The sequence below is a fragment of the Falco biarmicus genome, chromosome 1 (assembly GCF_023638135.1).
Source record: "Falco biarmicus isolate bFalBia1 chromosome 1, bFalBia1.pri, whole genome shotgun sequence".
Taxonomy (NCBI): Eukaryota; Metazoa; Chordata; class Aves; order Falconiformes; family Falconidae; genus Falco; species Falco biarmicus.
This window is the reverse complement of record NC_079288.1, coordinates 25,129,202-25,143,265: the sequence shown is the minus strand read 5'-3', so window position 1 is coordinate 25,143,265 and position 14,064 is coordinate 25,129,202. Positions and strand designations below refer to the sequence as shown.

At 43.9% G+C, this 14,064-nt stretch overlaps 1 protein-coding gene across 6 annotated transcripts in view; it reads right to left on the bottom strand.

The window, feature by feature from the left end:
- Positions 1-14,064, bottom strand: part of AUTS2 (activator of transcription and developmental regulator AUTS2) — a 790,836-nt gene that overhangs the window by 19,723 nt on the left and 757,049 nt on the right. For 2 of the 6 annotated variants that reach the window (XM_056353119.1, XM_056353155.1), the window contains 5 exons: positions 7,675-8,152; positions 5,848-6,101; positions 4,625-4,866; positions 4,140-4,184; positions 13-108 (listed from right to left, as the gene is read on the bottom strand). In XM_056353119.1, coding sequence (XP_056209094.1) covers positions 13-108; positions 4,140-4,184; positions 4,625-4,866; positions 5,848-6,101; positions 7,675-8,152 — 1,115 coding nt within the window. The remainder of the gene's footprint in view (positions 1-12; positions 109-4,139; positions 4,185-4,624; positions 4,867-5,847; positions 6,102-7,674; positions 8,153-14,064) is intronic. The other 4 variants (XM_056353128.1, XM_056353133.1, XM_056353138.1 and 1 more) reach the window with 4 other exon arrangements.

Genomic DNA, 14,064 nt, shown 5'->3' with positions numbered 1-14,064 from the left:
TTCCTTTCTTACCTTGGGTTGAAACGCTCCTTGTAGCGAGCCAAAGGGGCCAGTTGGAGGGATCATGGGAGGGATACCTGATACAGCTGGAGGATAGGAGTGAAACAGCTGTAACAGAAAGACAGAAGGACATAAATACAAGCGCACATCAAAACGAAGACAGGAAGCTGAACAAGACAGAGAAAGCATTCCTGCATAGCATTAGGGAAATGGTACATGGACAAAACTGAGAAGCACTGAAGAAGTGATCTTGTTGCAACAATGTTAGTTAAAGCAGTCAATGAAATGTTCACAAATGTCATGACGTTTAGAGCTTAAAAGCAGTTCCAAAATCATAAAGCCAGCAACCTGTCTCCTGGATTAGGCCATCATAGTGTAAGACAGACTTTTTTGTTCAATTATTCATTTTTAAATGGGACAGAGGTTTTAAATGGTTTCAGTTTGCAAGCCATTTCAAGAGAAAAGGCAGAACACTGAGCCAAGTAAGACTCAGAAATCCACCATTTCAGTGGGAAAAACCCCTTACGAGTTCTAGCATGTTGGATAATTAAAACTCCATTAGTACATTAAGATTTTAATAGTATCTGTAGGAAATGAAGAAAATATGCACAATTCTTACTTCATTAGCCTGTCTGAGAGGATATCCTGCCACATCTAATACTAGCAGAGAGACAATCTGATTTGTTAAAAATTATTATTTAGACAAAATGTTAAGGCAGAAACCTCCCAAACTACTAAGACAGACTAAGCATAACAAAGTGTACATCACCACTGACTTCACTGAACCCAATGTATCTGTTCCAAGATAATTTTTTTTTTAAAAAAAAAGCTGTTTTGTACTAAACAAACACAAACAGGAGGTAAACAAGCAAGTAAACCATAACATCCAAATCTTATCTTGCCTCTGTGGTCTGGCTGTGAATCTTTTACTTATGCTGTAACACAGTTAACTTGCCCAATTCCATGGAAAATGCTGAGATTACACACCAAGTTGCTTTCTGGTAGGAGTCGGGGGTTCAAAGCATCACACTCCAAATATGTTCTCACTGTGAAACCTCAGGATCTAACAGGGGATGGCTGCTAACTTCGCTGGTATTGCCACCCAAACCCCTACAGGGATTATCTGCCTGATAAGAATTCATCTCTGAACATAGCTGATCAAAGAGCTCTCTACTGTATGCTACTTTTAAGATCAAAATAAATGAGTTAATGGCCAATTGAACAGAAGCAGGACTGGGCAAAGTAAAAGACTGGACATGTGGAGTGGGCAAACACTCAGAAAATCACATTCCAGAGTAAATCAGTATCTCAGAGTTTTGCTGAATTTGTTTATGCCAGACATATGTATGTGGTTTTCCTAATCGTTTTTCCTTCCACTAGCTTATTTTGCAAGGTTATTCATTCATATTATATTTACTGAAAGCTGAAAAAATATTTGAGGTATAAAAAGATATTTTTTTTGTTTAAAAGCATCGTGTCAGGTCTCCTTTCATAACATTTTTCTATTGTTGCTTTTAATTCTATTTAATTTGGACCTGCTCCATTCAATGATGCAGAAAACACTTTGAGATTAGTTGATACTGAACTGTAGGCATTGGAGAAATCATTAAGAGAGTCATGTCCTCATTTACAATAACTTTTAATGAGTAAAATATGCTTTAAATCCTCCAGTGTCTTCTGCATTTAATTCTGCGTCTAATGGACTAATTCCAAATGATGGAAAGAGACGCAATACTTAATATTCTATTGGCTATGACTAATAATAAGGAACACTTTCCTTAGAGTTTTATAACATCTGGTAAGTGAATTAAATGTGTCCTTTCCTCAAGGTCAGAATTATTAATAAAATACAAATATTTTATCTCCAGGATCTCTTTGTATCGGATAAATTCCTCCAGTGTTCAAAATACGCCTTTCATAGACAGTGGTTCCTTCTTCCCCAGTATCCCTTCTCTTTTGAGCAGCATTTTTTCCCCTTCTGGTTTTCTTCAGGGAACAATGTCGTTAACAGCTTTCTTGTGGCCAGGTGTAATGTAATGCTAAACTAGACCTGGCATCAACTGTAGGTAAAAGTAATGCTTCACTGTGCTACAGTGAGCGCCCCTCCCCCCCTCCCCCCAAAAAAGAAAAAAAAAATAGAGAAAAGACTGTAAAATCAAAGATGCCAAGAAAGAAAACTGTTTTAAAACTCTACATCAGCTTCTGTGTGAGCTGCATTCCCTATTCTGCAGCAGACTGATTTTAACCCTCAGACAGACCTTGCTTTCCTGCAAAACTCACTTAGAAGCTTTAAAAGCACTGCTAGCTTTTTTAAAGGTATCCCAGTTCCTGGTGTGGATCTACAGTGGAAACTTGTCACTAGGAAAAGGTCGATGGAAGTGCCACAGTTTCACTGCATTTCTACAACAGGAAAAGCCCGGCTGAGCATGTGCTTACGCCAGTAGCAGTATGCTGTTTGCTACCGCAGCTGCTCAGGAAACTGATGCAAGCAGTTCCTCTGTTACCTATATCATCTATAGTCACACTAAAAGAGATTACTGCAATACCCTGGCTAGTACAGCCTTGCTGTAGTTTAAGAAGGACTGTTTATCCAGTGTAACTCGTAGCCATCACACTGATCTTCTGGTATTAGCTTGCTAAATACCCAACAGACGCAACAGTGATTATTTTGCAATCCCTTCACAAGGACAAACCTTTCCTGAAGGAAAGGCAGGGGAGGCACAATGGGCCAGAGCTCTGCCAAGTGCAATGGCACAGCTCGCTGGCTAACAGGGAACAAGGCAGAGCCTTTACTTAATTTAAAGGGCGTAACTTAACATATAAATCAGGTAACTGCCAGATTTAGAAGAGATCATGTCACTGAATTTGAAAAGCAGACACAGTTGGAGACTTTTGCAGTATTTCCTATATTGCGAGTCAACTTCTGTGCTTTATTTGTTTAAAATTCATTTACCTATTTCCCAGTTCCGTGTTCCTGCTTGAATCAACATGCCATTGATGATGATGTATCTTTTGAATCCATGTAAAGCTCAGCAAATAAGAGTGCAATTTTGCAAGCGATGCAAATGAGCAGCATTACCCTTTTCAGTAAAAGTGATTATCACAGGCTTAAATGTTTGCCTAATACTCCTAGAGCTCTGATCCTGCAAACACTCTCATACAGTTAAAGTTACTCAAATGAGGTGCCAGAAATTAACAGGACTATTCACATGTACTACAGGCGCGAGTTGTTAGCAGGGACTGTGTTTAATCACACTATCATCTTAACCAGTTTTTTTTGCCCAGTTCCACTTCTAAGCAAAACCAACACATAAAGCCAAGTGCTTTGCAAATTTCTGAGTGCTGATGCAGTACTCCTTCTCTCATCAAAATATCACTACTGGATTTAAAAATTCATGTCATATTCAACCAGATATCTGCCTCTGTCAGTATGATGAAGGAAATGCAACCCTTTACTTCAGCAGCAAATGCATCAGTAGATTCAAACCCTTAAGAGAAGAAGCTTTACAATTAACTGAGATACTAAAAATCAGTGCATCTCAGTAAGTAATGATTTTGGTAGCTCTAAACACATCTAGTGCATAGCTGGATTCACGTTTCTGTCACCAAACAGAGCTTTAAAAACATAATGAGCCCAGTGCATCAGATGTGCCTTTGAAATCTGAAGAATAAAACAAGTTTTCAGATTTTATAAACCAAAATATGATGTATTAGAAGAACTATTAGATTACCTATCCCTGAAGGATTTGTATGATACTTTGTCATTTCATTTCAAGTTTCTTAGAAAAAACATCAGTCTAAGGGTTTGTGGCACAACTGAAACACAGTGATGAAATTACTGCGCTCTCCTGCTTCATGTAACAGTCAGCTCTTCTGTCTCATCTTTTTCACATCAAACTCGTCTTCAAATGATGTATGAGCAAGAGATCTTTTGATTGGAAAAGCTGATACTGCATCTTTATCAGAAACAAGCACCACGAATGCAAGCCTTCAAAAGCCAAAGCAACCAAGAACGATAATGGTAAATCCTGGAGTGATGATCAGGGAGAGATTCGACATTGTGCCATTGACTGAGTGGTGATCCCAACCCACCACAGAAAAGCAGTTAAGTCAGTTTTAAACAGAGTAATAAAACTCACACTGTGACGGTAGAAGGGGTCAACTTTTGTAGGGTATTTGTCAAACTGCAAAGGGATCAAAGCACAAACTAGTTAAACTTCCTTGCTTTAATTCTGTTGGTAAAACAGAAGACTACTTCTCTACTATTTGGCAACCAACAGAGAGGAAAAGATAGGCAGAAAATCAGTTTCCAATGAAACTGGGATTTTTCTTTCTTCAAAGTAAAACAAGGTCTTTATGAGACAGGAGAAAGGAGGAGGCACCGGTGCGCACCACTCCAGGCACTGGGAAGTCCCAAACACGAGCGCTCCTTCAGCCGCCAGCCTCGTCCCTCAGCCCCTGCGCTGCCACCTGACCCTACAGCACAAGTGACAATCGTGGGGAAGGGACAGCCCTTCCTCGCCGACCCAGCTGCACCTGGGCAGCAGGGGACTCCTTCCCCGCAACCTGGCAAATTCTTAAGTTTTGGTAATAAAGAATAGAGTTGTGCTCTACTTATCCTCACATTTCTGCCTGGGGTACGCACCATGGGCGGTGCTGGCGTTGGCATGATGGCAGTGGGTGGGATGGCGTGAGGGAAAGGCGTGAAGGTGTGCTGGTGTGTGTGTTGGTGTGTGTGCTGGTGCTGGTGCTGGTGCTGGTGGAACTCGGTCCTCAGGTACGGCGGTGGGCCCAGGGAGGCCCCGCGATCTGCGCTCTGCGAGGCCAAAAATCGCGTGTTTAGTTCCTGACGGAGAAGATCTTGTTCTGAAATACAAATAATAAAACAAACCCCTGTGAGCTCCGGAACTTTTCCAGACCTTGTGCCACTTACTTTTTGCTGGCTGTGGTAGCAACGCTTTATTTAAAACTTCCTGGTGGTAAAGCACAAGACTCTGCAGAGTAAGCAAGGTCCCTCAGATTGTCCCCAAAGGCCTGAGAGCCAGAGGAACGTCTCCATTTCCCCTCCCTCACCAAGCCTGTCTTCACTACAGCATCCCTCTGAGCATTAACCTGAAGGTTCTCCCTAAATTTGTATGGACATGGACATAGTCCTACATAGGTGAGGAGGTATGAGTAAGATGGAGTGAGTAAACATTGAGTGGCTGCTGCTAACTTTAGTACTCTGCTGTGCAGACACAAAACAATGTTACTCAAATGTTGATAATCCTCCATTTTCTTCCCTCTGTTCCCTCTCGGTGACCTGGGAGGAACAGACACTTTACATCTCCCCACAGTCGAAGTATAAAAAACCACAATTTTCTCCACTGATAAAAATCTCTACGTCTCACCCCACCACACACACACACACAAAGTTGCTCAGGAGCAACTGCGGGCACTGCCACCGCGGGCACAGCCGCCATGGGCACAGCCACCACAGACCCTCCCTCTAGCCAGGGATGTGACACCGAGCACAGACCACGACCGCAGTAAAGGCGCTCGCTGAGGGAGTCACGGATTCTGTGTGGACACACTACAAACTCTCCTGTGTCTTTATAATGGGGACAAAACCCCCAAAAACCAAGGAAAAAGCACAGCCTTCCGAAAATATTAATTCCCAGGGCAGAAGAAAGACATTGGGTACGTCTCGGTGTTTGTGGCTTGGGTATCACTCCACATCATTCAGCAATGAGTACGGCCTCCACCCAGCAACAGGCCCCACGGAACAGACCAAAAAGATTCAGTCTCAAACCGGAGAATCGTTCTCCTGTGCTGCACTAGACGGGCCATGACCCGTCTGCCTCTTACCTGAGTAGGTACTACCAGCTGGGTGTCCTGGAACCTGCAGTGTCCCTGACGTCAATGGAGGTGGAGGAGGCAAAGCCGTAGGAGGGGCAAACATATTGGGGTGATGTGGGTGTGCGGGGGGCTGGAGGGTGGGTGTGAAGGTATGCAGCGGGCTGTGGCTGGGTAAGGAGAGGGGGAATGGTGAGGCTGAGGGGTGGTGAGATATGTGTGGAGGAGGGGCCTGAGTCTTGGCAGGAGTGCTGCTTCTGCTGCTGCTGTTAATGAAGAGAAAAGCAATTAAGCATTGCATGGAAGAGAGTAAAGCTCCAAACATACACATACACAACCCCACCAAGCTATGCGTGGCTCACGTTAACCACATTACTAACACGAGTTATATATTTCAAATGCAAGTTTCCGTTCTACTTTTCTAGCAATACCACCGCGATACTCCTTTCTCCAGCCACCTGCTGCACCTCCTCTGGTGTATTTTACTTCCTGTGGTCTCTCCACACCAAAACCCAAGACATATTCTCCTCCCAGAAAGAGGTCGATACTCTGTCTTCCAACAATACAGTAATGACACACAAAGGAGTAATCAGCCTTGTGCATTCATTACTTAATTATCAGGTCCTTTCTACATGACTGCTTCCGAGTCATGTTTTCAGGCAAATGAAGCTCAGTATCAGTGATCACTGCATTAATAAAAGTTTACATTTTTTTGCTATGACTTAGAAAGATGAAAGACTGCAGAAAATGTGAAATGAAGTTGAGAAGGCAACAACAGATACACGGTTATTGCACAATTAATGCCTCTCTCTACCCCCACAATACAAAGAGAGAAGGCAAGTCAGCAAAAGCGAAACCAATATTTGTGATTACATTGGTTGCAATTTTTCAGGCTTCATTTCCTACTAATGAGTATTTAAAATACAGTCACATAGCACTTAATTCTACTTGTCATTATTTCAAGTGATGACATACTTCTGTTGCACAGACTTTTAAAGACAAGCAATACCAACTTGATTAAAAATAAATCCAAGACTTAAACACCTCCCCGTCTTTAGTCAAACCACGAAGCAACCATAAGGCTGGTTTACCAGGTCTTGAAGGCTACCATCTGCCAGCTGGAAACTCAGATTTGAAGAAAGATGACCTAGTGCTGCCAGCATTAGCTTAGAGTAGGGGAAACCTGAGGTCCCTGACTCAGAGAGACATCATGGGTTCCTGTGAACATCTCTTCATTTTTTTATCCCCCTTTTAAAGGTGAGATTTATCTCACTGTGGCCAGGTCAAGAACACTGAAGACTGCAAGGAAACAATTAAGCTTTCAAGTCACTGGTGCAAGACCATTTGTGCTAGGCTGTCAGCGGGGCCAACAGCAGCTGTACTGTAATTCTTGCTCTAGGGCATGTTGGTAGCTGGAGAAACTGGAAGATGTTTACAGGGATGGGAGGGTGAAAGAAATTAGCCTTCAGAGAGCAGCCCAACCTGCAAGAATCGGGATTTTCTTCCCCTGGTCTACATTGCGTAAAATCCCCTCCAAAAACCCAAGTACGCAATGACAGGCAGGAAAAGAAAAAGCAAATTAACTAAGCGCTTGAAAATACCCAGCATTTATGGGAATGCTAGGTCAGAAATAAAGTTATCCTGGCTCATTTCAGGAAAGGAATTAAGGTTTAATGCACTAAGTCCCCTTCATTTCCCAGCAACAGGATGGGCCGTGCTGTCACTTCTCCCCTTGAGCTAATTCATCTCCAGTCCTCCAGGCACGGGAAAGCATCACCACCGGGCAGCACGTCTGCCAAGACATGGGGCTTCAGCCCGCCCGCGGCTCCCTTCGCCTACCTTAAGCTGTTGAGGCTCAAACTGCTGCTGTTATAGGCAGAGAGCGGCTGCGAGAGGCTCTGCGAGGCCGGATGGGGCTGCACCGGCGGGATGGCTGGGTGGGCTGGTGGCACTGGCGACTGCGGCCGGGGCAGGTGCTGGATGGGCGGCTGCGGCACCGGCGGGCGGGCGGCTTCGTCCGGGACTGGGGGCAGCTGCGCGGCTGGCGGCGGGGGCAGCTGGGCAGGAGCCTCCGGCCGCGGGGCGAGCGCAGGGCTGGGGCAGGGCGCCTCCGGCTGCGGCTCCAACGGGGGCTGGGCCAAAGGCTGTGTCACCTGAGGACAAGGGTCTTTAGGCACCACAGGCTCAAGTATTGGGTCTTTACTGCTGTCCTGGCTCTTCTCTTGACTCCTTTCTAATCCTGATATTTTCGGGACAGCCGGGCCCCTAGCACCAGGGTCGTCATTTTCAGCTAGCGTACTGACTCCTAACTCTTTATCTGCAACAACAAAAGAAAGAGATAAAACAGTTAAGTGCACGACAAAACGGGCAAAACCGACCTGCTGCGCCAGTCACACCCCAGGCAGTTACACTGCTTTCGTCAAGGACTGTGCCAACGTGAAACCGAATCAAATCCAAAGCCATTTCCAGCAGCATCCCTAACCCTCAAGCCCTTCTCCTAACACTCCTCCTATTTTATCCGAAGGACAAATTTTCTGGTTGTCTCCATTAAGGTAATAAGAAGCAAGCAGACAAAAGTTGAGCTCTAACAATCTTGCGTCGGACCTCCCCAACCCCCCCACCTCAGGGAACACACCAGAAGGGTCCTGCTTTGCTTCCCTCTGTCTCTGTAGAACCATGTACATTGGGTCCTCCATACCCGCCTCCTGGGTCCCGTCTCCCAGGGATTCATTGCCCAACTTTCTCATGCAACCTTGCTAGCGTTCCATCGATTCTCAAGAAAAATTAGATTTGCACAACAATTGCATGGGGCCACAAAACAGTGCTGATAAATTTGTGAATGTAGGTAGTATCATCTGTATGCTTATTTGGCAAAATCAGTCCCTAAATGATCACATTAAACCCACCGAAATTATCTACTGAATCACGTGAGCACAAATTGCCACCGTGCAAGGAGGGGGAGCGTTCCACGGGAAGCCAGGCTCCACCGCTTTCTCTGCTTGGAGAACTGCTTGTTTTCTAGGCAAATCCCTTTATCCCTAATTACTATTATACGTTTACTATAATGTCCTTATTGCCTGGGCGGCCAAATGAACAGAACGAAAAGGTTAAGGGAAATAACATATTTTTGCCTTGATTTTTCTTTCAATGACATTCATTTTGGACATTGCTTTTCAGAAGAACGGCCAAAGAAGCCAAGAAGGCAACATTATTAGTCCTGATTATTTTGTCTTTAAAGACATCAGTTGGACAGCACACTCTGCAAGCCAGTGTGTGCACCTGCCTCTTGTCTTCTTTCTCCAATAACTCTCCTCAAAATAAACCACCTGGCGGAGGAGACCCTGTTTAGTGCTACTCTTTTCTATTATTGTTACTCTACCACCACTCCCTTACTGACCCACTGAGAGGACAACTGCCGTGCAAGCTCTGTGCCTTATTATAGGAGATCTATACCTTAAAACACGTGTTAGTGGGAACCCAGGCTTCCTTGGCTTGGCTGGTCATGGAATGACGTGGTTTTGTTTTCCATCTCTAACAATAATGAATATTATTCTAATTCTAACACTTGCTACAGGAGAGCTTTGCTTACTGGGGCTCTACAGCAATCTCCCATTTGAATCACTCCCCAAACCTTCTGCCAATGACTATTTGATTGCGGCACCCCTCAGAACAAACCCGGCGCAATGCTGCTGCCCCAAGACTGGACCAGGCACTGCCTGCAGCCCGGCAGCAGGCACAATGAGCAGTGCCACTTAGGGCAGCATCGCAGCCACCCTAAGCAGCTGGATGGACACCCTTGGCAATTCCAGAAACAAAGCACAAGGGAACGATGCTTTGAAGGGGCTTGGGAAGAGCTTGCAGTTAAAACAGTGTTCTAAATAATCTTAAGACGGGAAAACTTTACTCGTTCTTCTCTCAGTTTTAAGGGGTAGAATGAATAAATGCATAATAAAATAATATACATTCAGACAAATATTTTGACAACTCTGTTGTTCAAACCCTGAAGCACAGGAGTGCCGATGAAGATGCTGGGGAGTGCACCCTGCCAGCCCACAGCCCGGGCACACGCCTGTTCGCCAGCCTTCGCATCACTGGAGCTACCAGAGACAGCCTGGCAGGAAGGTGTCACAGCCGCACCATCGTTTGGGTTTAATTTCATGCAGAAATCAAAAAAGTCACGCCAGGCGGCTCCCCACCACCACGTGTTACAGGCCCTGCACAGTGGTGAGCAGCTTGGCGAAGCACAGTTCAGATTGTTTCATTGTTTGTGGAGAGGAGACGGGGGAAAAACCTTTTGGGGACAAAAATGAGGTAAAGAGGAGAAGAAAAATGGGGGGGTGGTGGTGTTATGTTGTAAACTGACTTATTTGATGAGGATGTACTTTAATCATTTCTGGAGTACACAATCTGTAACAGGCAGGGAGGCTCCTCCATGAATTTGGATCAGAAGACTATGGGGGCAATAGCGGGACTCCGGAGGAATAAATATAATTACTCTGCTGTATGCCCAGGGTCTATCTCATTGCAATTAAACTGCAGGTTCTAAATAAAGGAAACTCTGTTTGCATTAATTCTTTGGATCAACCCTGTTTGATCAAACATTATTAAAAGTTAGACAGAGTGTGATTATCACGTGTTAAGGCAGATCCTCAAGGAGGAAAGAAATGAGCAACAGTTTGTTCAGGAATAGATGGGTCTGTGTTCCTAGTCCTTACAGGTGTAAGAGTTACAAGACTTCTATTTATTAATTTTTTTTTTACAGAAAGGCATAATAATTAGGGCTTTGAGGGCTTAGCCTTGTCATTAGAAATTCCCTACAAGATGAATACAGTAGGTGGTCTGAAAATCCTGCAGAGGGGATGCTTCCAAATCTACGGGGAACATCCTGCACTTGGAGCATTCATTAAATCTTTTCATTTGATATTTTTAGGGTCTCTTGTGTGTGTAACATTTATTCAGCACAGCTCTCTGCTGGGGAGTTTGTTCCTCACGCAGTCGCTCCTCCTCCCCTGGAGAAAAGGGCTATGAATCCTAGTGTCTCCTGGGTATTTTTTGCTGCTGCTTACATCTTCATTACACAGCCCCTTAAGTACCATTCTTGTTAGTTTGCAGCTTAGAAGATGCTGTATTTAGTAAGATAATGTTATTCCAAATGTCAAAACACTGAACGTGTGCACAGTTTCTCCCTCTCTCTGTCTCACACCACTGCACCTACACTACAGCCCCACATGTCATCCGATGTCCAGGAGTCTCTAACCCCAGTACGCCTGGTACATGCACCCCTGCAGAGCTGATAATTACAACATACAAATCAGAAATTCTTCTTCTTTCTCCCACAGCATCTATTTAGGGAGCTGAAATCCCCCATCAGTGATGACCGCTACCAACTGTATGTTTTGTATGGAGGGCTCATGTCTTCATCAACAGTACTTCAAGGTCCTACACACAAGATTACTCTTCTTCTACCAGCACATCTTTGCACATCACGTTATTTCTGAATGCTCACTGACTAGCTCGGTGTAAAAACCACGGGGGAAAAAAAAAAACCCTTGTCCCTATGACACAGACAACCCAACTACACAACTTTCTGAGTTTGTTTATACATCGTAGCAATTGATCTCCATCCAATAGCTAAAGCAGCAAGCAAGCTAACTTCATTTGATGGCGCTCTCTGTACTCTATTTTGGGTAAAGTGACATTGCTGCATCGGTATTCGGAAGAGCAGTAACTGGGATGTAATGTCCATGCTGCCACCGGCTTCCCTTTCTCCGCTGGGTTGATATTGCATCCAGCAGCTGTCAGTCTCTTTACTGGAAAAGGAACAAAGCTGTAATTCGGTGCTCTCTGAGGACTGGGGAGAAACCTTGGCTAAGCTCGTCCCACACAGACAGGACATGCAACTTCCATTATCTTTCTTCCCTGTCTTTGCTCTTTGTTGTGTCTTAACCCTCAAGCCCCTCTATTTTTCACTTTGCACAGACACTCTGGGGACCTCCCAAGACGCAGGACACTCAGTCCCCTCCAAGTGACACAAGCGCAGTTAGTGGTTTGCTGTGCCTACGTGATTATTACTTGGTTGGCTCAATAACACCAGAGGAGCAGACAAGGCCACACTGGGAAGACCTGTAAGTAAACCAAACGACTGCATGTGAACTAGAGACTCTGCAGCTGTGAGTTTACATTATATTTTATACACATTCTACGAACATACACATATACACATGCACTCCCATGTGTTTGTATACATGTATGTCACGTGTAATACATATGCATTTATATTTATACCCATATCTGTTATATGTATACACATCGTTAACAGAGAAATACACAGTGCATGCAAACACTTCCATTAAAAGACATGGATTTTTGTAACGAACACAGGTTATATGCAGCATTCAGCTGAAATGCCATTGCCTCTCTTCCTAACGTGCAAACCAGCAAAATTTGACTTAAACTCTGTGTTCTGGCTCCTTTGTACCATTGGGGTGATCCAAAAGAGCTAGAGGATGGCCAGAAGCGGCCAGCTGAGAACATCACAACCACAAGATGAAGCCCGGCTATCCTTCTGCTGACAAAAGAGCCCTGCTGAAATCCGCCTAATTGGAAATTCCCAGAGATTCACCAATAAAGAACGCTCAAATTTTGCCTCGTCAAGTGTTGTCTGCAGATAGGTTCAACACATCAGGTCGTACAAAGAGCACAGGAGATACTAAGTGCCAGCACCGGGCTTTTCTCATGCCGAGACCTGGAGCACCACCAGCCCGGCCGGGTCCCGAGGGGCAGCCACAGGTGTGGGAACCGGGCACCTCTGACCTGACCTGACAGTACTCGGGGAATGACATCTCCTTAGACAACACCCTGCATGATGCTGTCAACTTACAGTGGCCAAACTTTTTTTTTTTCCTAAACACAAAATCATCCAACTTTTCCATGTCCAGCTCTGGAACAACTGAATTTCATTTGGAAACCAGACTGTATCATACCCTGTCACTCCTCCTCCTGTCCACATTAGGATTCAGCCTTTCTTCATGCGGCCTGGGGCCATTCAGGCAGCTTATGAGCAATTCAGAATCAACACTGAATTTTCCATTCTCTTGAGAGGGTGCTGGATTAAGCTCAAGGTCCTTATTGCAGAAATAGAAAAATTACAGGAGTTTTCAGTGTTTTGCAGCATTATCTTTGGGACTGAGCATTCAGCCTACCAAGGAAATATTTTACAGCATTATTTAATTTAAAAATAGCATTAATTTTCTATTACTACTTTGATAAGTTAAACTCTTCTCTTGACAGTATTACCTCCGCCTAATGATAATTTTCCGCAAACTTCCCAATGCAAGGTAAAAAAATTAGCTCTTTCAAAAAATATAAAACTATTTTCTTCAGTTTGAACATGGATAAGTGGGCAGCTGGTGCAAACTGTCACAACCAATACAAACCGTCAGAACTTCTCTGAAGTCAATGGAATGCAGAAAACGTATACCCCGCTGACCTCCAGCCCTGGGAGGTATACAAGCATCGTACAAGGTTTGAAATAATTAATCAGATTTAAGACCTGATTGTACATTTCATATTGATTAGACATTGGTGAATGAATCATTTGGATAAATAAAGGCAGATGACAGAAACTATTACTGCAAAGGATGGAGGAGGTTGTTTGGTACACCAGCCAACACGTATCATAAAGGCCCCAGAGCAAATCATCTGTTGTACTGGATACACATAATTTGCTAAAAACAATTTTTCATTTTTAGCACAGAGTCATCTTTCATCCTAATTTCCAAGGACACTAACAAAGTATTTGATTATGCAAATTAAAAACATGCATTCGAAAGCATGGTTACTAGCAGCTCTGTCATCTGCTGATACCAATTATTCCACAGTAAGCAGGTATTTAGTACAACTGAATAGCAAGACTTGTGACACACTTTGTACTCAATTATAAAACAGAGAAGAAAATCATTCAGGACAAAAGATTTTGCTACCTCCTGTTAAAAATGTTTATCTTCTGCGTTGAAATGGATTTAATTGTCAACAATAAAGTTGCAGATCAATGAAAAGAAGCACTTAGTGGAATTGCACAAGATGTTGACAATTCTTCAGTCATTGAGCTGCTTCTGGCCTTGATTTGAGAATGCAGAGTCCTCCAATATTTCACATGAAACAATTTATTTCATCCAGCTGTTAAACAGAACATACGCCATAAATGTAACTCCTATATCCCGTACACTG